This window comes from Cervus canadensis, chromosome X (assembly GCF_019320065.1).
Source record: "Cervus canadensis isolate Bull #8, Minnesota chromosome X, ASM1932006v1, whole genome shotgun sequence".
Classification (NCBI taxonomy): domain Eukaryota; kingdom Metazoa; phylum Chordata; class Mammalia; order Artiodactyla; family Cervidae; genus Cervus; species Cervus canadensis.
This window is the reverse complement of record NC_057419.1, coordinates 63,885,165-63,908,251: the sequence shown is the minus strand read 5'-3', so window position 1 is coordinate 63,908,251 and position 23,087 is coordinate 63,885,165. Positions and strand designations below refer to the sequence as shown.

At 37.8% G+C, this 23,087-nt stretch overlaps 1 protein-coding gene across 1 annotated transcript in view; it reads left to right on the top strand.

The window, feature by feature from the left end:
• Positions 1–23,087, top strand: part of CFAP47 (cilia and flagella associated protein 47) — a 496,124-nt gene that overhangs the window by 444,571 nt on the left and 28,466 nt on the right. Inside the window, exons 61-62 of the mRNA XM_043459762.1 lie at positions 9,474–9,645; positions 17,262–17,423. Of these exons, the coding sequence (XP_043315697.1) occupies positions 9,474–9,645; positions 17,262–17,423 (334 nt within the window). The remainder of the gene's footprint in view (positions 1–9,473; positions 9,646–17,261; positions 17,424–23,087) is intronic.

The following is a 23,087-nucleotide window of genomic DNA, read 5'->3' as shown; positions in this document are numbered from 1 at the left end:
TATTCAGTCTATGTAAAATAATCCAGAATTACATTCACCGTTTGTCCCCTACTGTCATTCCAGTCTCTTATTTCTCTAGGACATTAACTTGTTATTAACCTGGGTGGGATCACCTGCCACTTCTCTACATTTACCATCCACTTTCCCAGCATGATCAGCATCTATGAGACAGTCTGCTCTGCCCGGCCTGCCAACCCCCACTCCTTTTTTATGGAAACCACCTCCCAAGCTTGCCACAAGATTCTTATCATAGTTCAGTCATATGCTGTCCTCCTGGCCAGAGTGGGCATATAAGGGAGGTTGGGCTCCCCCAAATCTTCTGTAGTCAGAATGCAGGAAATCTGTTTATCTTCATTTATTGAAGCTGTAATATGTAGTGCTGCTGCTGCTGCTAAGTCGCTTCAGTCGTGTCTGACTCTGTGCAACCCCATAGACGGCAGCCCACCAGGCTCCCCAGTCCCTGGGATTCTCCAGGCAAGAACACTGGAGTGGGTTGCCATTTCCTTCTCCAATGCATGAAAGTGAAAAGTCAAAGTGAAGTCGCTCAGTCATGTCCGTCTCTTCGCGACCCCATGGACTGCATCCTCCCAGGCTCCTCCGTCCATGGGATTTTCCAGGCAAGAGTACTGGTGTGGGGTGCCATTGCCTTCTCCGAATATGTAGTTCTAGGGAGTATTTATTTCTCTGCTTTTCTCTAAAGGCCTGCTTTCTCGTCTCTTTGTGGGTCTCCTTTCTCTGCCCATCAATAGACACATACCTCTGTCATGCTTAATCAACTCTTCCTTTACTTCATGAAACACTTGGTGTCTTCCAAAAAAGATTATTCAAACGGGGGTTCTGTTATTTGCAAATAGGCATTCTAAGAGTAAATGTATAAGAGACTCTAGAAATAATAAATATTTCTTAAACGGATTGTAAAAATATCAGAATCATCTTCCCCACACACTCTCATTATAAAATTTGGCAGGCACTATTTTAAAAGCTGGAGATGGAATTATGAAATGAGTATCTATGTTATATGTACCCAATATAGTTCAAAAGATTCAAAATGAATTAGTTCACATTAACTTCTTTTTGGTTTACTGGGCAGTTACTGATAGTATTAAGTATATGAGAGTAAGAGGTAGTAATGCTGTCACTAGGTTGCACAATGAGATATTTAATTTTTAATTATATTAATTTACTACTTTTTTCTCCTTGGTTGAATTTTCATTTTTAATTGAAGAATGCTAACATAATCATAGCCTGCTCAAATTTATAAAAAGTGAAAGAAATTTGTATGAGGACAGGGGAATTTTCCACTGCAACACCTATACAGTTACTCTCTATTTCAAAGAACTATGTATTAATAATGAAATCAGACTGATGCAAACCATTTCCATTTATATCCAAAAATTATTATGAGTTGGGTACAGATTTTACCTTAGATAATCATGTAGTAGCATTGGAAAAATGTAGAAAAAGTAATTGTTAAGTAAATGCAATTCTATTGGCTTTCTTTTCTTCAACCAGTAGCCAATATATAAAAAAAAAACTGATTGTTTATGCATATCAGGGATAAGAATATTAGTGTAGATTAACCACAGAATTCAAATGTGTAATACAGTTTCCAATTTCCAGTGATAAATAAATGTGAGTACTTTCTTACTAAAATAGAAAACAATTTTATTATGCAGGCAACCTATAATAAGTGTTCCCCAGTGAATGTCCAGTTTCTGAAGTGAAACCATTGTTTTCTGTGTCATCCTGTTATGCTTCAGTGAAGTTTAATAGTTTAGTCTTCAAGCTTGATTTTTATTTGAAATCTATCCTGTTGAAGGCAAAATGTTGATGCTTCTATGACATGAAGTAAGGAAGGTAAAGAAATGCTTACATTCAGGACTCATTTTAATATGTTCTTGCTACTTAAATTGCTTAAATCGTACCCTTGTCAGGTTGCAAGCTAAAAATATATATATATAATTCTGATAATAGAAATTGATTAGATCTTATTACCTGAAAAAAAAATCCACTCCCTTCTAGATAAGAATGGTCTATAAGGAGGCTGCCAACATCATTCTGGGAGATTCGAAAAGCATATGCGGAAAAGAGTCTCTCTCTTAAATAGCTCTTGAAAATACACCTTTTGATATGGCTCATATTTCACTACGTCATTATTTTTCATGATGAAAAATAATGCTTACTATTGAAAGTAACTATTTGGAAGGTTTGCAGTCTTATTGCTTCCCATCATTCTCTAGTAGCTTTTTCTCTGCTCAATACCACCAAACTCAAGAAGATCATCTTTTTTATTTTTATTTTTTTTTGCAAAAGACATTTTAATTTGTAAACATATGTTTCTGTTCTGAAGCATGTCTTGCTATACAGAAGTAGGTTTCTTCAGTGACTTCCCTGGTGGCTCAGACGGTAAAGAGTTCTCCTGCAATGTGGGAGACCTGGGTTCGATCCCTGGGTTGGGAAGATCCCCTGGAGGAGTAAATGGCAACCTACTCCAGTATTCTTGCCTGGAGAATCCCATGGATAAAGGAGCCTGGCGGGCTACAGTGCCTGGGGTCGCAAAGAGTCAGACACGACTGAGCGACTAAGCACAGACACTCAATTTTAATGTTTTTAAACATTAAAAATAGTAATGTCTTAATGTCTTTTCTCTGAACATTTGATAAATCAGTTGACCTCTCTCTAGTCTGAGTTCCTTAAAAGCATCTGGTAATTGCTGGATTCCTTTTACTGCCCAATTCCAAAGATGTAACCAACTTGCATGCAGTCTCTGAAAGTCCCCCTGCTTGCTGTTTCCTTCTCATCTATTTCTTTATGAAGGGATGGGGCTGGTCACAAGCCTGAATACTATTTTAGCCTTTATATAAAGGCAAACCAGCTCTTTTCACCTATGTGTGTCATTTGATTATAGTTTACTCAACACATTAAATAGAATCCAAAAGTCATGTTGTTCATGCCATGTTGTACTTCCTATAGTCTCTTAAATCCCTTATGGTGGAAATTAAAGCACTTTACTCTGTGGCTTGAGCTGTGATGGGATTTTAGGTGTAATCATTAATTAACAGCCTGTATTCCTTCATCCAAATTTATAGTCATCTGAAAAGTAGATGTAGAAATAAGGCAGATGGAGGTCAAAAGGTACCTGTATTATAAAGGTGAACTGGAAAATGACTTGGTACTATGGATTCATTTGGGCTTGTCAATACCTTCCACCACAATCGGAGGCGTTTACCCCAAACTAGCCAGTTGTACAGGAATAAATAATTGATACACAAAGAAGGAAGAGAAAGTGTGCATGCTGATTGATGATATCAGAAAAGAAAGAGAAGAGTCTGCTTATCTGCTCTGGCTTCACTTCTTCACCCGAATTCACTGATCAGATATGTTGTTTTCTCTCAGAGGGCAGATCATGATGAAGGATTGATTGATGCTGAGATATTTTTCCTTCCTATACCTTTCCCTTCTAGCAAGTGAAAAAGCCTCTCTATGTAAACATGATCAATAGGAAATAAGGCTCCCCCACCACTGCCTTCCCATTATTTTCTCTTACTTGTCACCATCTTCTTTCCCTGAGAGTCCAATAAAACCATCAAACCTCATTTAAATGAAAACACTAGGACCTCTCTATTCTCTTTCCACCCTGACTCCTCACATACACCATTGAGTTAATGAGGATTGATCACTTTCATATCTTTTTTATTTAACAACAATCTCGGGAACATCTTTGTTGCCAGGTATTATGCTGAGTCCCAGAGATGCCAAAATTAACAAGGCACAGACTGTTGTCAAGGAATTCAAGAAATCGTCTCTCCAACATGTTAGATTTATGCACCTGTACTACTTAAATCAATTGGTGTTGCCCTACTGGGAGATTATACTGCTTTTATTTTTAGACAGTATTTTGAAATGTGACTTCTATAAGACTACAAATTATACCCTGTGGGCAGTATTTCCCCTATAATTGTATTTATTCTTCCTAAGTAACTGGTCTCTGCCTTCTCTATGCCTCTCTGGAGATTAGTTCAGTGACTTTCTCTCTGTGGGACTTTTTCTGTGAGTAGTTTTGCCATTTAACTGCATAACAAATTCATGCCACTTCCTTTTATATCCCAGGTGTACTGTAGCTTGAGGCTGTCTTTCTTTGATTAATCTACTGTCTTTTGTGTGCCTGATTTGCTGATGTGTTTGTCACACTGGTCTCATTTTACCCAAAGGCCAGTCATCTTGTTGCATGTTGTTTACATGACGATGCCCATGTTGGATTTGGTCTGTAATCACAACTAGCTCCAGAAAAGCCTGTCATTGGCCCTCCCATGACCCCACATTGGCCTCTAGACTTGATCCTTCCCTCTGCTTCTCTTCATTTTGCTTTCTCTGCTCAGCTCACTCCATTAAGTCTTCTGTCCTAACTACTCTAATGAGAGTACCCTTGACAAGATTGTCAACCCTATCCAGTATGCCTAATCCAGTGGTCAGATTTGTGCTCTGAGCTTACATCTCCCTGGTTATCCCTTCTCCATCTCTATTGTTGGCTTCTCTTCCTCTGACCAGAATCTCAATGTTTGAGTGCCCCAGGCCTCTACCCTGAGGGCCAGAACACTCCCTTGCACAGATAATGGCCTGCATACTTCCAGAAGCTGCTGCTGATGGCATCCTCAGGCCTGCCACTTGCCAGGCCTGGTATCCTCAGCTGTGACATCTGGACTCAGACAACTTGGGTTCTTCCATTTAATTTCTATACGGCCTTGACAAAATTATTTTACTTCTCTATAAACTCTGTTTCTTCAACTGTAGTATGGAGATAGTATCTATTTCATAGGATTTTTTTTTTTAAGATTAAGTGTAAATGCATAGAATTCTTAAAAGTGCCTGGTTCTCAGTAACTGTCTCATAAGTGTTAGATATTACCATTATTATCATTTAAAGCTCTGGTTGGGCATTTTGTGACAGAGATGTACTAGAGGACCCATCTTCAGTCACTGACAAATGACAGTTTGAGATGGAAACATGATTCTTTCAATGTCGTTCGGTGGGTTTTCTCATTAATACATGAAATAATATTGTATCAGAAAGTACAAAAATATGGTACCTAATCTTAAATAGATTCTGAAATTTGGTGCTAAATTGCTAAATGGCTGAATAAAGTATTTATGTTACAAAAAGTTCTTTTATCTTTTATTTCTGGATTCTTGTTTAAAATGAAATGCGTAAGACAAGCATTAGCTATGTTGCCACTTTCTTCCTTTAATTTTCGTTCTGTAGTATACTGTACTTGCATTGTAGCAAAAGAATATGCAGTTATTTTAAGTTAATCAAAATGTTTGGTCTATTAAATGACCTTATGAAAGTGAAGTAAAACATGTAAATTAAATAACCCTTCAAAAAGATACACAATTTTGTAAAAATAATAAGAGTGTGCAGATGGCACATTCTTCATTATCTGTTCAAAGAAAATAGCTTTAGGTGGTTTATCCAGTATCCTCTCTTTTCTTTGAATACCTTGTTTTCATTATCCTCTTTCAAATTTGTGTTCAGTACTCCATTCCTTCCTTCTATGATTATTACATCCTGTCAAGCAAATGTAGATGCCTATTATTAATGAAGAGACAACTATAGAAATTTATGAAAGAACATGAATAACAGTGTTCATTATACTTTGATATTCACTTCTCATTGAGACATTTTGGTTGGGTTTGCTATGAAGTGTATTTCTTACAGATTAGAATGGTATAAAATACACAGTTTCACAATATATTTTCCAAATAAATCTGTTACAATTCAGTACTTTTTGACTATTTGTCATGTTTTGTCAAGGGTTTTTTAAAATTACTAATATTCTTCCACATTGAATAAAAATCAATTATTGTCCTGAGAAAATTCACCCATGTATCTGGCACCCTTGACCACGATAGTGACTATTGCATGATTTATTGGCATTATGATACAAGCATTAGGTTGCATAATTACACAAGGATGGAAGCATACCATTCTTATTCAATATAGTGACCACTTGCCATACCCAAGTGATTATTACCATTATTGTTTTATAAGACAGTAGAGGATAAGTAGATTGATAAATATAGATATATCATACTCTATAATTCTCTGAAATATGTTTGATTAAATATTTTGTATGTATGTTAAGGGTACGAATACAGCACTGAAATGATAAGCTCATGATTTTGGTTACCAGTCAGGACTGCTCCCATGGTCCCCACGTCATTCTTCACAGGGCATTGCTTGAGCTTAATCTCCATCTTCCTCTCACCCTTGTGCAAGTCACCACCTGCCCTGAACTACTGCAGAAACATCATTACCTTCTCTACTAACCCCCTTTTGCTCACTTTACCATTAAACAAGCACATCACTTCCATATTTAAAACATTCCATAGGTTCTTGCTATTCTTAGAAGTCCCAAATCGTCACCATACCCTGCATGGTCTTGCCCATTATGCCCATTTCATCTCTTGGAAATTTCATCCCACTCCCTTTTGCTCCACCTGCTTAAGTTCTTTCCCAAAGACGCTGAGGTAATTCCCACTGTGGAAAATTCCCTCATGCTGCTCTGATGCCTAAGAGGCATTTTCTTTGTCTACATGCAGGAGGCCCTTATCAATTTCTTTTTAACTTTGGTATGTTGGTCTCCTCCTCAGGACCTTAGCAGTTAAGTTCCCAGGACCTGAGCGCTCATAGCCTCTTCTGCTTCTCCATAGGAGCCGTCCTCACAGTCATCATTGAAAGCGTTGCGGTATCATTGGTAGTTTATTGGCAATTCTTTCCTCCCAGTTATAAGTTCCAAAGGGACAAGAACCTTACTTGTCATTTCAAGGAAAGTTTTCAGTTATTATTCACCAAATGAAAAAAGAAATGTAAATATAAATGATAAGAAAAATGTTTTAAAAGTGTGTTTAGATATTTGATAAGTAAACAAAATTATCTGCCTCATATTTATGAATTTTGCCATAGCTAGGAAGTTTAACGGGCAAAATCTACAGGTCTTAGTGAGCAGTTCATGAAAACTTTCACAGAATGGGAAACCATTGAAAATGGGAAGTGCTTTTAAACAAGCATGTGATAGCCATTATATAAGATAGAAAAAAAGAGGTTAGTAAATATTTCAATTTCTATTAAAACACAATTGAAATTAAATATATATTTATCCTGACCCTTAATTTCGTGAGTTCAAATGTCTTTTTAAGGGTTTGTGTTTAAAACAAACAAGAAACAGAATTTCCCTCCTGTGTGAAAAAATTTATTACAGTAGTCCTAAGGAGTATGAACTTATAACTTGAAATAGTAATCTATATTAAGATAAACTGCTGCTGCTGCTAAGTCGCTTCAGTCGTATCCAACTCTGTGTGACCCCATAGACGGCAGCCCCACCAGGCTCCCCCGTCCCTGGGATTCTCCAGGCAAGAACACTGGAGTGGGTTCCTTTTCCAGTGCATGAAAGTGAAAAGTGGAAGTGAAGTCGCTTAGTCGGGTCCGACTCTTAGCAACCCCGTGGACTGCAGCCTACCAGGCTCCTCATCCATGGGATTTTCCAGGCAAGAATACTGGAGTGGGGTGCCATTGCCTTCTCCATAAGATAAACTACATTTATTTAAATGTTTTTTAGAAGTGTGCATTTGTTCTCTCAAAGTCACGAGCTATATTTGTCATGAGTAATTAATTTTATACAACAATCAGATGATAACTAATTTACACTGGTCTCACTGACTTAGCTCTGATCAACCCAATACACATACTATACAGATTCTCTCCAAGTTGGGAACATTGCAGAAGGTACGCTTTTAACTTGATAATATGACTTTTCAAATAAAATGCAGAGACTCTACTTTGTTAGCTTGAAGACACAATGCAGAATGTCAGTTTGTTAGGATTTTGTACCACCTGATTCTGTTTCTCTTCCTTATGTGTTCATATCACTGTTTTCCAGTTAAAACAAGGGAAATATGTAAAGTGTAAAAAGTACTAATATGGTTCCTACTTGCGTGACCCCTGTCCCCTTGTGGATAATCAGGTCTGTGTTTTGTACCAATGGATCTTCTCAGGATTGGAATTATGACATCTATAGTAACAGATTCCCCACAGGGGGTTCAATGGTTCTGAAACTAAATTTAGCTTCTCGTTTCCTGTCTTGATTCTGACACAGCCATTCCCATAAAGGCTTCAATAATTAAGCAGAAACAGATGCAGATCTCAATAGTATTTGCTTTGAAAAATATGTTATTTGAATGCAGTGGAAATTTCATCTCCCATTAAACACTCTAAAACTCTTAAATGCTGCTTCTCAGTATGGAGCATGGCTTCCAATGGAACATTTCCATATCCCATCCCCAGAACAAATCAACATATTAAATGTAGACATATTGATTTTGCTACAACAAAGAATGGTTATCGATAGGAACAATTGCCAATTTGGTCAACAGGATGAAAGCTAGCAATTCAGAAGGTCTGAGATTTATTCTTACACATGAAAAAAAGAAAAAGATCTTGTAAGGTTATGGGTCAGTCCATTATTTTACATTAATAAGATTTACTGAGTAATTATTAAATGTGACTTGGGATTGTTACAGCCAAGCTGTTTTTCAGAGTTCTATGGCAGAAATTATGACCAGCCACTTCTGAAAAGTGGTCTGAATTCTGCTAGGATTAGTGGGAGAGAGGTGGCCATCAGTTCTGTGAATCAAAGGATCACTTTTACCTTTGCACATTAGAGACAGACTTTAGAAATTATCTCCGCAGTGATGGTTCTCTGGACCTCTCTTTCATGATCTATATGCCACAAACTTCTTGATTTGCAGTCTGGGCTCCTTATATGGACATGGAGCATAAATAATATTGATGATTATGCTTCTGTTCTACACACCAGTCTTGAATATTTTTCACATATACCTAACAAAACCCTGCTATAACTGACTTTCTTCTGGTAAACTACTGGTTAAGAAAACATGGTTAACCATATTGTCTATAATACCTCAAGACTAAAAAATGAAGAATTCTCTCTTTTGTTAAAATATCCCAGAGCTTGAAAGTCCTGCCTTAATAGACTGGGATACTATTTTAATATTGTTTAGTCTTAATTCAAATCTTTCTTTATCAATTATAAGTCTATAAGCTTTTAATATATTTTATATACAGCATATCATATTATTTGCATTTATAGTAAATATTAATTTTTAGTTTCCACTTGTCTATTTCTTATTTTATTAGTCTGAATTTTAAGGATGGTGGGATTAAGGATAGTAGGTGCATTTATTTTTTATATCCATTCATTTATTTAACTCTTAAAAGCATACTGAATACTATTATATACCTGGTAACACACTAGGTATTATGAACACAAAGCTAAATAACATATACCCTCTCCCTCACTCTAAATACCTGTGCATGATTATTGCTGACGTATAATTGATTTTCAACCTATACATATTTAGTTGAATTAAAATGCATTTAAATCTTGATTTTCTTAGATGTACCTATGAAACGTGAATTTGAATATGACATTGAATTTGAATCTGAAGTTGAAGAGGATAGTTTGGAATCCTGCGTGGCTATATATTTGATCAAAAAATCTTATAATGCTAAGAATGAACAGATAACATTGGTCTTCAATCTGATATTTACACCAAAGAAACCAGCGAGGTAAACCTGCTTTTACAAACCCTAATTTCTTTAAACAATATTATTACTCTTTTAAACTAAATAATGTGGTCTTTTTCTTTCCATCTTTCTATTTGTCAGTTGCATTACTTCTTTGATGCCATTTAGGTAAATAGATTATTTCTAGCTATCCAGCTGTGAAAAGTATTCTGATGAAAAAGAACAGTCCAAATTATTATAAATCTGAGATGTCCTTCAGGAATTGTGACCTCCCCAAGGTCATTAGAATATGCTATTAGCAAAACAGGGCTGTCTACTTTGAAAAAATTTTTTAATTGCAGACTTGGCGCTATACATTGGCAACATGGTATTTCTCCATACTGCTTCTCAGAACCAGTTCAAATGTTGCAAATGCTGAGTGCCCTCCTTTGCAATTGCTGTCATTACCATTTTACCATTCAAAACCATAGCATTGTACTAAAGGTAAAGTATAAGAGGGTCACACTAGAGTCTGTGAGAATAGTAAGCTTTGAATATCTGTCCTTTGGAAAACCTCGTCCAGTGTCTTTATATTTACTTTTTATGCAACTGATACTTAGCACCTACACATGCTGTATTCTAGGTCACATCTGAAACAGGATTTTATGTCTTGATGCAGAGACACTGATTAGAACTGCAAATAAGCACAAAATACTGCCTGACCATGAAAAAACAATTGACAGTATTACTTGTGCTTTTAACCATTCCTATAATTTAACTATGCAGTCAATGTACCCATGTGTGTATTTAAAGTGGCTTTGAGAATGTAATCTAATAACTAAAAGATAGCAGGGAAACAGTGATAAAATCAGATTGTAAGAAGAAAGTACACATTAAACATTATTTTCATAGTTTTCTATGGGCTTTTTAAAAATTTTCATAGTTTTCTATGGGATTCCTTGGTGGCTCAGTGGTAAAGAATCTGCCTGCCAGTGCAAGAGGCACTGGTTTGATCCCTGCATCAGGAAGATCTCCTGGAGAAGGAAATGGCAACCTACTCTAGTATTCTTGCCTGGAGAATTCCATGGTCAGAGGAGCCTGGTGGGCTGCAGTCCATGGAATCACAAAGAGTCGGATACAACTTAGCGACTAAACATTTATTTGTTAGTATTTTTTCACATTTAGTTTAGTATGATGTTGATTCAGTGACAGGTAAATTACCAGCAAAAAACATTGAAACAAGTATACTATCAAGGGTGAAACAGATCACCAGCCCAGGTTGGATGCATAAGACAAGTGCTCAGGGCTGGTGCACTGGGAAGACCCAGAGGGATGGGATGGGGAGGGAGGCGGGAGAGGGGATCGGGATGGGGAACACATGTAAATCCATGGCTGATTCATGTCAATGTATGGCCAAAACCACTACAATATTGTAAAGAAATTAGCCTCCAACTAATAAAAATAAATGGGAAAAAAAAAAAACCAGAAGGGGAAAATGTTATCATTAGTGAGTATGAACAGAATCAATGTGAATTTATATTTGTTCCACATTTGGTGGGTTTAGAGCTTCTTGGTGACTATTTGAGAAACTGATTTAGGACAACTTATATTCATGATTTATAAATTTGTGTGAGTGTCTTGTGGTGTTCTCATGTAATTTAATAATTCTATTTTATGCACACATACTCATTTGTTTTTGTCATTCCTTCTTCCATATGTATTTGGGATGGTTTACTGCAAGACATACCATTAAATGATAAAAAAACAAAAATAAATAAAACCAATAGCTTTAAATTTTGAAAAAAGAACAAGAAAATAATTATACCCAAATCATACTTTACCTAGATAATCTAAATAAGCATCAAATTTAATTCTTCTCTTCCTGATTGACAAGGTAAAAAAAAGACAACAAAATTTTCATGGGTTTGTTAAGGAAAATATAACACTGTTGCACAACAGTAAAAACAAGGTAATTTTTCATGTTTATCCTTTCATAGACTAGTGCTGAAATAATAAGAGTAATGGTCAGAGCCTTAAATGTGTTTTTATAAAAAATAAAATATAGTAAAAACAAGACAAGAAAAAAAATTTAAAAAAAAACAAGAATATTATTCCTTAAGACCTTGACCTTTTTTTTTCTTTACTTTTTCAATTTTTTTGGAGTATAGTTGATTTAAAATGTGTTACTTTCTGCTGTGCAGCAAAGTGAATCAATTATATATACATATATCCACTATTTTTTAGGGCTTCCCTGGCAGCTCAGTCAGTAAAGGATCTGCCTATAATGCAGGAGACTAGGGTTTGATCCCTGGGTTGAGAAGATGCCCTGGGGAAGAAAATGGCAACCCACTCCAGTATTCTTGTCTGGAAAATCCCATGGACTGTAGCCTGCCAGGCTCCTCTGTCCATGGGATCACAAGAGTCAGACATGACTGAGCAACTAAACCACTACAACCACTCATTTTTAGATAAAAATCAAGGGTCTAATACTAAAACTTAAAGAGATTAGCAGTTGATATTGTCATGAATCAGTCTGATGATTATAAGTTAACACAAGTCTGAACTTTTTTTAATAGAGAAATTACAGATGTCATTTGTCTTAAGGAATGTTTAGAAATAATAATCATATCAGCTCAACATTTTCCTGGAACTTTTTATCTGCTCAAGAGATGAACAGAATGAGAACCCAAAGTTCTCTTTCATAGGATTTGAGACAGACAATTTGACATAGGGAATACCATATATGTACATTGTTAGGAACCCACAGTATTGACTATAAAATGATTCACTGTGCCATCCTTGTAACTGAGTGGTCTTCCTCACTGTGGGCCAAAAAGGTTGACTCAGTGGCTTCCTACGTGCTCAGAGAATTGGCTGATGAATGAAATCACTCAGTGTTGTCATTTGGCATGTTTACTCATTTATTTAAAAATTGTTTAGCATCTTCAAAAGAGACAAAATTCCTGCACTTTTAGAATATTTAGTCTAGTGAGAGTGAGAAATAAAAGAGAATTAAGTATATAGGAAACAAGAACATTTCAGATTGTCCTGATAAAGAAATAAATAAAGGGAAATACAGATCTAGGAAGGATGTACACTAGGTAAGGTAGACAGACTTCCAGGAAGAGGTGATGTCTGAAGAAAGACCTTAGAGATGAGAAGAGCCTGGACAGGTATTTGCTGCTGCTGCTGCTGCTGCTGCTAAGTCACTTCAGTCATGTCCAACTCTGCGACCCCGTGGACTACAGCCCACCAGGCTCCTCCGTCCATGGGATTTTCCAGGCAAGAGTACTGGAGTGGGTTGCCATTGCCTTCTCCGGGAAGGGTATTTGAGACAGAAGCATTAGTCGCTCAGTCATGTCGGACTCTTTGCAACCCCATGGACTGTAGCCAGGCTCCTCTGTACGTGGAATTCTCCAAGCAAGAATACTAGAGTGGTAGCCATTCCCTTGCTCCAGGGCATCTTCCTGACCCAGGGATCAAACCCAGGTCTCCTACATTGCTAGCAGATTCTTTAGCGTCTGAGCCACCAGGGCAGCCATTTGAGATAGAGGCAGTAATAAATGCCAAAGTAGTAGGACAGGAAATATTTGGCATGAACAATGAGTTATAAGGAGGTCAGTGTTTCTCTAACAGAGTAAGCAAAGGAGAAAGTAACCAACTGGAGGAGAGTTTGGCCAGGATCTGATCACAGAAGATCATGAGGATATGAATTTATCTTTTATGCTGAAAGCAATTGGAAATGACCAAAGGGTAAATATTTTAGAGACTGATTTATGACAACTTGTGTATGTGATTCATAAAATTCTATAAGCATTGTATGATAATCTGACATAGTTTAGCAATTCTCTTTTGTGTATAGTTGTACATACTGATTTACTTCTGTGATTATTCCACATGAATTTGAAGTGGTTAAAATGTAGTTAAATAAGAAAAAGTAAAATAAACCAACAGCTCAAAGTTGTGCAGTGGCGAGAATAGAAGCGGGTAGACCAGCTATTGAAATAATGCTCTTTAAATAGTGCTAATAGGGGTCATTCACTAAGACAGGAGAGTGTGAGAGAGGTGTAGCTTTAGGTTTTATATTTTGGACATAAATTTAAGATGATATATCCGTTATCATGGGCTTCATTATGCTGAATAATATTTCACTGTTTCAGTGTAATACAACTTTATTGTTATTGTTGTTGGTTAGTCGCTCAGTCATGTCTGACTCTGCAACCCCGTTGACTGCAGCATGCCAGTCTTCCCTGTCCTTCACCATCTCTTGGAGTTTGCTCAAACTTGTGTCCATTGAATTGGTGATGCCATCCAACTACCTTGTCCTCTTTTGTCCCCTTTTCCTCCTGCCTTCAATCTTTCCCAGCATCAGAGACTTTTCCAGTGAGTCGGCTATTTACATCAGGTGACCAAAATACTGGAGCTTCAGCTTCAACATCAGTTCTTCCAGTGAGTATTCAGGGTTCATTTCCTTTAAGATGGACTGATTTGATCTCCTTGCAGTCTAAGGGACTCTCAAGAGTCTTCTCCAGCACTACAGTTCCAAGGCATCAATTCTTTGACACTCTGCCGTCTTTACAGTCCAGCTCTCACAACCGTTATGTGACCATTGGGAAGACTATAGCCTTAACTATACATACTTTGTTGGTAGAGTGATGTCTCTGCTTTTCAACACACTATCTAGGTTTGTCATAGCTTTTCTGCCAAGAAGCAATCGTCTTCTGATTTCATGGCTGTAGTCACCCTCTGCAGTGATCTTAGAACCCAAGAAGAGGAAATCTGTTTCCACCTTTTCCCCTTCTATTTGCCATGAAGTAATGGGGCTGGATGCCATGATCTTAGTTGTTTTTTTTTTTAATATTTAGTTTTAAATCGACTTTTTCACTCTTCTTATTCACCCTTATCAAGAGGTTCTTTAGTTCCTCTTCACTTCTGCCATTAGAGTGGTATCATTTGCATATCTGAGGTTGTTCATGTTTCTCCCACCTATCTTGTTTCCAGCCTAGCATTTCTCATAATGTGCTCAGCGTATAAATTAAATAAACAGAATGACAACAGACAGCCCTATTGTACTCCTTTATCAATCCTGAACCAATCAGTTATTCCATACAGGGTTCTAACTGTTGCTTCTTGACCTCCATACAGGTTTCTCAGGAAACAGATAAGATGGTCTGGTTTTCCCATCTCTTTAAAAGTGTTTTCCAGTTTGTTAATGATCCACACAGTCAAAGGCTTTAGCGTAGTTGATGAAACAGAGGTAGATGGTTTTCTGGAATTCCCTTGCTTTCTCTGTGATCCAGCGAATGTTGGCAATTTGATCTCTGGTTCCTGTGCCTTTTCTAAACCCTGCTTGAATGTCTGGAAGTTTGTTCACATAATGCTGAAGCCTAGCATGCAAGATTTTAAGTATGACCTTACTAGCATGGGAGATGAGTACAATTGTCCAGTGGTTTAAGCATTCTTTAGTATTACCCTTCTTGGGAATTGGGATGAGGATTGACCTTTTCCAGTCCTGAAGCCACTACTGGGTCTTTCAGAATTGCTGACATACTGAGTGCACCACTTTGATAGCATCATTTTTTAGAGTTTTGAATAGCTCTACTGGAGTTGCATTGCATCCACAAACTTGACAGACAGCAGAGCTTCCTAAGACCCACTTGACTTCACACTCCAGAATGTCTGGCTCTGGGTGACTTACCACACCTTTGTGGCTATCTAGTTCATTGAGATCTTTTTTGTGCAGTTCTTCCATGTTTTCTTTCCATTTCTTCTTGATCTCTTGTGCTTCTGTTAGGTCTCTACTGTTTTTGTCCATTGTTGTGCACATCTTTGGAAGAAGTGTTCCCTTGATATTTCCAATTTTCCTGAATAGATCTCTAGTCTTTCCCCTGCTGTTGTTTGCCTCTATTTTTGTGCATTGTTCATCAAAGAAGTCCTTCTTATCTCTCCTTGCTGTGATTTGGAACTCTGCTTTTAGTTGGGTGTACCTTTCCCTTTCTCCCTTGCTTTTTACTTCTCTTCTTTCTTCAGCCTCCTCAGATAGCCACTTTGCCTTCTTGCTTTTCTTTTTCTTTGGGATGGTTTTGCTTCCTCCTGTATAGTATTACAGACCTCCACCCGTTGTTCTTCAGCCACACTATTCACTAAATCTAATGCCTTCAATCTATTTGTCACTCTACTGCATATTCATAGGGGATTTGAAGTTTTACCTGGCTGGCCTAGTGGTTTTCCCTGCTTTCTTTAGCTTAAGCCTGAATTTTGCTATGAGAAGCTGATTATCTGAGCCACAGTCAGCTCCAGGTTTTGTTTTTGCTGACTGTATACAGCTTCTCCATCTTTGGCTACAAAGAATATAATCGGTTTGATTTCGATATTGACCATTTGGTGATATCTATGTGTAAAGTTGCCTCTTGTGTTGTTGAAAAAAGGTATTTGCTCTGACCAGTGGATTCTCTTGGCAGAATTCAGTTAGCCTTTGCCCTGCTTCATTTTGAACTCCAAGGCCAAATTTGCCTGTTACTCCAGGTATCAAACTGTCATTTATGAGATTGCACCCAAGTACTGCATTTTGGACTCTTTTGTTGTTTATGAGGGCTACTCCATTTTATTGTTACTAGCACTGTATTGAAGGGATATTTTTTAAATTTTGGTACCAGTTTTTTTATAGTATAAGTAATGCAGCATTGAACATCCTTATACACATTGCTTCTTGAAATCTTTGAAGTATATCTGAGGGAAATTACTAATAGTGAATTAACTGGCTTAGTGTCTGCACCTTTCAAATTTGATAATATATTATCTAACTGTTCCCCAAATTGTTGAATAATTTCACAGTCCAATTTAAAGAGGCTAAGAGTTCCCAGAACTGTTCTGAAAGATTTATGTAAGAAGATTGTGATTTCTTGGTCCCTTCTGACATATGATATGGCTTGCAACTACTGAGCTATGTATTTGAGCTATTTCCACCCGATGCAAGCAAACACATGAGTAACTATTCTTCACTGTCAGCTACTGACCTATGTCTCCACTCTTCTTCAGAGCCAACTGCTTAGAAGGCTATATTTACTGTCTTCATGAATTCAATTGCCATTCAATTACATGTTATTGTAAAGTGTTTGTGATATTTATCAGTTGCAATTTAATTTTTTAAAGCTTCAGTTTAAGTCAGTTTTGGAGGCTTTGTAAGTTTTCACAGAAAATCTAAGTTTTCTGTGTGAAGCAAGAGTTCAAAGAACTTTTTCATGATGTTTCAGTTTGAACAGAAAATCCCCTTATGGAATACCTTTTAGTGTAACACTTGGGTCCATTTGTCAACCTCTCCTCAGATTATTAAGTAATATGATATTCTATGCTGGGTACAGAAAATTTGCAGAGTGAATTCTACATATGTTACTAATTCTTAGTAAATAACTAGAGAGTAAATAAGATACCCTATGAAATAATTACCTCAAAGGGAGGATAATAATAGGGACTCTGACCTACAGAATGATTCCTGAGATATAAACAGCCCATCCACACCTTTTCCATCTACATTTTTTTAAAGAATTAAAAGTTTCAGTTTTTTTTTACTGAAACCACAGGTTTACTTACATTTTCGCCTTAGACGTTGATCTGCTATACTATATTCCCTTTGCTTGTTTTCCTGCAATATCCTTTATAAATCTCTTTTTCTATTCAAGGTCTCAAGCTACACTGAAAGTAGAGTGCATGACAGATGGGATCTGGACATTTCCCATGATGTTGATTGCTACTGAGCCTGATGTGGATGAGGTCATCGATATTGAAGGGGTTGGTTTATTTAAGGAATCTACTGTTAACGTCAGGCTGACAAGTCAGGCAAGGTAATACATCAAGCATATGTGTGTAACTGGTTTTGTGAATGTAATTTATGCTGAACTGGGAAACAGAATTTAACATGGAAAATTCTATTATGTCACTTTTTCTGGTTAAGTCTGGGCAATATTGCTTCTAGAAATCAAAGCTTCATATATTTCATATTTGTTATTTAAAACTTGGAAACTAGAATCTACAAAGTGAATACCAAAGAACAATAATAACAAGTAAATAGATATTGAAATTTAGAATAATATTTCTATTTGTTTTTCAAAGGGTGTTTTAACGTATTTTTTCAAAGATGGATGGGAGGTTTCTCAGTAAATTTTAATGGTTTTGGGCTATTAAGTGATTTAACTAGGTAGAGGTGATTAGGTAAGCTACATTGAGATTCCATTTTCTGTTTTATTCTGCTTAGTCACAGCTATCTTTGTTATACTTGTGATAACATAAGCAGCATGGCAGTAATACTTTTACCTTTCTCAGATGTAAAAAACATTTTTACAGCTTTTTTTGAGGTATAACATACCATAAAATTCACCTATTGTCAGTGTACATTTCAATATTTTTTAAAAATGTGCAGAATTTGCAACCATAGCCACATTCTAGGTTTCAAACTCACCCTTCAGTTCAGTTCACTTCAGTCACTCAGTCATGTCCAGACTCTTTGCAACCCCTTGGACTGCAGCACGCCAGGCCTCCCTGTCCATTACCAACTCCCAGAGTTTACTCAAACTCATGCCCATTGAGTTGGTGATGCCACCCAACCATTGCATCCTCTGTCGTCCCCTTCTCCTCCCACCTTCAATCTTTTCCAGCATCAGGGTCTTTTCAAATGAGTCAGTTCTTTGCATCAGGTGGCCAAAGTATTGGAGTTTCAGCTTCAACTTCAGCCCTTCCAATGGATATTCAGGACTGATTTCTTTTAGGATGGACTGGTTGTAACTCCTTGCAGTCCAAGGGACTCTCAAGAGTCTTCTCCAACACCACGATTCAAAAGCATCAATTCTTTGGCACTCAACTTTCTTTATAGTCCAACTCTCACATCCATACATGCCTACTGGAAAAACCATAGCCTTGACTAAATGGGCATTTGTTGGCAAAGTAATGTCTCTGCTTTTTAATATGCTTTCTAGGTTGATCATAACTTTTCTTCCAAGGGGGTAAGCGCCTTTTAATTTCATGGCTGCAGTCAACATCTGCAGTGATTTTGGAGCCCAAAAAATTAAAGTCTGTCATAGTTTCCACTGCTTCCCCATCTATTTGCCATGAAATGATGGGACCAGATGCCATGATCTTAGTTTCCTGAATGTTGAGCTTTAAGCCAACTTTTTCACTCTCCTCTTTCACTTTCATCAAGAGGCTCTTTAGTTCTTCATTTTCTGCCATAAGGGTGGTGTCATCTGCATATCTGAGGTTATTAGTATTTCTCCCGGCAGTCTTGATTCCAGCTTGTGCTTCATCCAGCCTGGCATTTCGCATGATGTGCTCTGTATATAAGCTAAATCAGCAGGGTGACAATATACAGCCTTGATGTACTCCTTTTCCTATCTGAAACTAGTCTGTTGTTCCATGTCCAGTTGTAACTGTTGCTTCTTGACCTGCATACAGGTTTCTCAAGAAGCAGGTTAGGTGGTCTGGTATTCCCATCTCTTGAAGAATTTTCCACAGTTTGTTGTGATCCACACAGTCCAAGGCTTTGGTATAGTCAATAAAGCAGAAATAGATGTTTTTCTGGAACTCTCTTGCTTTTTTGATGATCCAATGCATGTTAGTAATTTGATCTCTGATTCCACTGCCTTTACTAAAACTAGCTTGAACATCTGGAAGTTCACGGTTCACATACAGTTGAAGCCTATCTTGGAGAGTTTTGAGCATTACTTTACTAGTGTGTGAGACGAGTGCAATTGTGCGGTAGTTTGAGCATTCTTTGGCATTGCCTTTCTTAGGGATTGGAATGAAAACTGACCTTTTCCAGTCCTGTGACCACTGCTGAGTTTTCCAAATTTGCTGGCATACTGAGTGCAGCACTTTAGCAGCAGCATCTTTTAGCATTTGAAATAGCTCAACTGGAATTCCATCACCTCCACTAGCTTTGTTCGTAGTGATGCTTCCTAAGACCCACGTGACTTCACATTCCAGGATGTCTGGTTCTAGGTGAGTGATCACACCATCATGATTATCTGGTTCGTGAAGATCTCTTTTATAGTTCTTCTGTGTATTCTTGCCACCTCTTGTTAATATCTTCTGCTTCTGTTAGGTCCATACCATTTCTGTCCTTTGTTGAGCCTGTCTTTGCATGAAATGTTCCTCTGGATCTCTAATTTTCTTGAAGAGATCTCTAGTCTTTCCCATTCTATTGCTTTCCTCTATTTCTTTACACTGATCACTGAGGAAGGCTTTCTTATCTCTCTTTGCTAGTCTTTGAAACTGAATTTACTTGGGTATATCTTTCCTTTTCTCCTTTGCTTTCTGCTTCTCTTCTTTTCACAGCTATTTGTAAGGCCTCCTCAGACAACCATTTTGCTTTTTTGAATTTCTTTTTCTTGGGGATGGTCTTGATCCCTATCTCCTGTAAATGTCACAAACCTCTGTCCATAGTTCATCAGGCACTCTGTCTATCAGAGCTAATCCCTTGAATCTATTTGTCACTTCCACTGTGTAATCGTAAGGGATTTGATTTAGGTCATACCTGAATGGTCTAGTGGTTCTCCCTACTTTCTTCAGTTTAGGTCTGAATCTGGCAGTAAGGAGTTCATGATCAAAGAGCAAAGCAACTTAGTTGCTTCAGCACTGTCCAACTCTTTGTGACCCTATGGATTGTAGCCCACCAGGCTCCTCTGTCCATGGGATTCTCCAGGCAAGAATACTGGAGTGGGTTGCTATGCCCTCCTCCAGAGGATCTTCCCAACCCAAGGATTGAACCTGCGTCTCTTATGTCTGCTGCATTGGCAGGTGGGTTCTTTACCACTAGTGCTTCCATCTCCCCCCAAATTTCCCTCAAACCCCTTTTCAGTCAACCCCTACTCCCACCCCTCATCTCTGGCAACCATTGATATGCTTTCTTTCTCTGTAACCTTGCCTTTTCTGGATATTTTATATAAATAGAATCATTCATTATGTACTGGATTTTTAAAATGGTTTTTATGCAGTTTTAGGTTTCCAAGAAAAGTGAGAGGAAGACACAGAGATTTCTCAACCACCCCCTCCCCTCACATATATGTAACCTCCCCCATTATCAACGTCACTCACATAAATGGTACATTTTTTAATAAAGCTAAACCTACATTGACACATCATAACCATCCAAAGTTTGTAGTTTCCAATAAGACTAACTTTTGGTGTTGTACATCCTATGAGTTTGGTCAAAAGTATGATGATATATGGGCTTCTCTGATGGCACAGTGGTAAAGAATCCACCTGCCAATGCAGGAGACTCAGGTTCAATCCCTGGGTCAGGAAGATCCCTTGGAGGAGGGCATGGCACCCCATTCCAGTATTCTTGCCCAGAAAATGTCATGGGCATAGGAGCCTGATGGGTTACAATTCGTGGGGTCTCAGTGAGTCGGACACGACTGAGTGATGGAGCACACACATGATGATATATATATATCATTATAGTATCATGTAGAGAATTGTCACTGCCCTAAAAATCCTCTTTGCTCTCCCTATTTATCTTTCTTACCCCACCCTTGGAAACCATGGATCTTTCTATTGTCTCCATAGCTTTTTGACATAGTCTTTTACAAAATGTCGTGTTATTGGAATCATATAGTATGCCAATTCAGTTCAGTTCAGTCACTCAGTCGTGTCTGACTCTTTGCAACTCCATGGATCACAGCACACCAGGCTTCCCTGTCCATCACCAACTCCAAGAGCTTGCTTAAACTCATGTCTATCGAGTTGGTGATGCCATCCAACCATCTTGTCCTCTGTTGTCCCCTTCTCCTCCTGCCTTCAATCTTTCTCAGCATCAGGGTCTTTTCCAGTAAGTCGGCTCTTCCCATCAGGTGGCCGAAGTATTGGAGTTTCAGCTTCAGTATCAGTCCTTCCAATGAATATTCAGGACTGATTGCCTTTAGGATTGACTGGTTTGATCCCCTAGTCCCTGGACTGAGACTCCAAGGGACTTGCAGTCTGAGAGTCTCAGACTAGCATATAGTATGTAGCCTTTTCAAATTGACTTCTTTTACTTATCAATATGCATTTGAGGTTCATCCATGTCTTTTTGAGCCTTGATAGCTCATTTCTTTTGAACATTGAATAATATTCCACTATCTGGATGTATCAGTACATTTATCTGTTCACCTACTGAAGGACATCTTGATTGCTCCTGAGTTTTGGCAATTATGAATAAAGCTGGTATAAACATCTGAGTGAAGATTTTCTCGTAGATGTAATTTTTCAGTTCTTTCAAGTAAATACCAAGGAGCATGATTGCTGGATCCTATGGTAAGGGTGGGCTTCCCTGAGAGCTCAGTTGTTAAAGAATCTGCTTGCAATGCAAGAGACCTGGGTTCAATCCCTGGGTTGAGAAGATCCCCTGGAGAAGGGAAGGGCTACCCACTTCATTATTCTGGCCTGGGGAATTCCATGGACTGTATAGTCCATGGGGTCACAAAGAGTATATTTGGTTTTATCAGAAATGACCAAACTGCCTTCCAAAGTAGCTGTACTATTTTGCATCCCCACCAGTAATAAATGAGAGTTCCTGTTGCTCCACATTCTTCCTGGCATTCAGTGGTATTGGTGTTCTTGATTTCAGCCATTCTAATGAAAGTATAGTGGTACCTCACTGTAGGTAGTTTTAGTTTGCATTTCCCTGATGACATATGCTGTGATGCATCTTTTCAAATGCTTACTTGCCATATGTATATCTTCTTTGGTAAGGTGTCCCAATAAGATATTTTGCCCATTTTTAATTGGGTTATTTGTTTTCTTCTTCTGAGTTTTTAGAGTTCTTTGTATATTTTGTATAAAAATTATTTATGTGTTATATCTTTTGCAAGTATGTTCCCCCAGTCTGTGCTTGTCTTCTAATTCTCTTGATATTGTTCTTCTTTTAATGAAGTCTAGCTTATTATTTCAGAGAAGGCAATGGCAACCCACTCCAGTATTCTTGCCTGGAAAATCCCATGAACGGAGGAGCTTGGTAGGCTGCAGTCCATGGGGTCGCTAAGAGTGGGACATGACTGAGCAACTTCACTTTCACTTTTCACTTTCATGCATTGGAGAAGGAAGTGGCAACCCACTCCAGTGTTCTTGCCTGGAGAATCCCAGGGATGGGGGAGCCTAGTGGGCTGCCGTCTACGGGGTCGCACAGAGTCGGACACGACTGAAGTGACTTAGCAGCAGCAGCAGCTTATTATTTATTTCATGGAGACTGTGTCTGCTATTATATCCAATAAGGCACCACCATACCCAGGTCATATAAGTTTTCTCTTATGTTATCTTCTTGGAGTTTTATAGTTTTTTGTTTTGTTTTGTTTTACATTTAGGTTTATTGTCCATTTTAAGTTAATATTTGTGAGACTTGTAAAGTATGTGTCTTGATTATTATATTTTTTGCATGTGGATGTTGTTATTCCAGCACCATTTCTTGAAAATACTATCTTTGTTCCATTGTATTGCCTTTGATCCTTTATCAAAGATCGGTTGACTATATTTATATG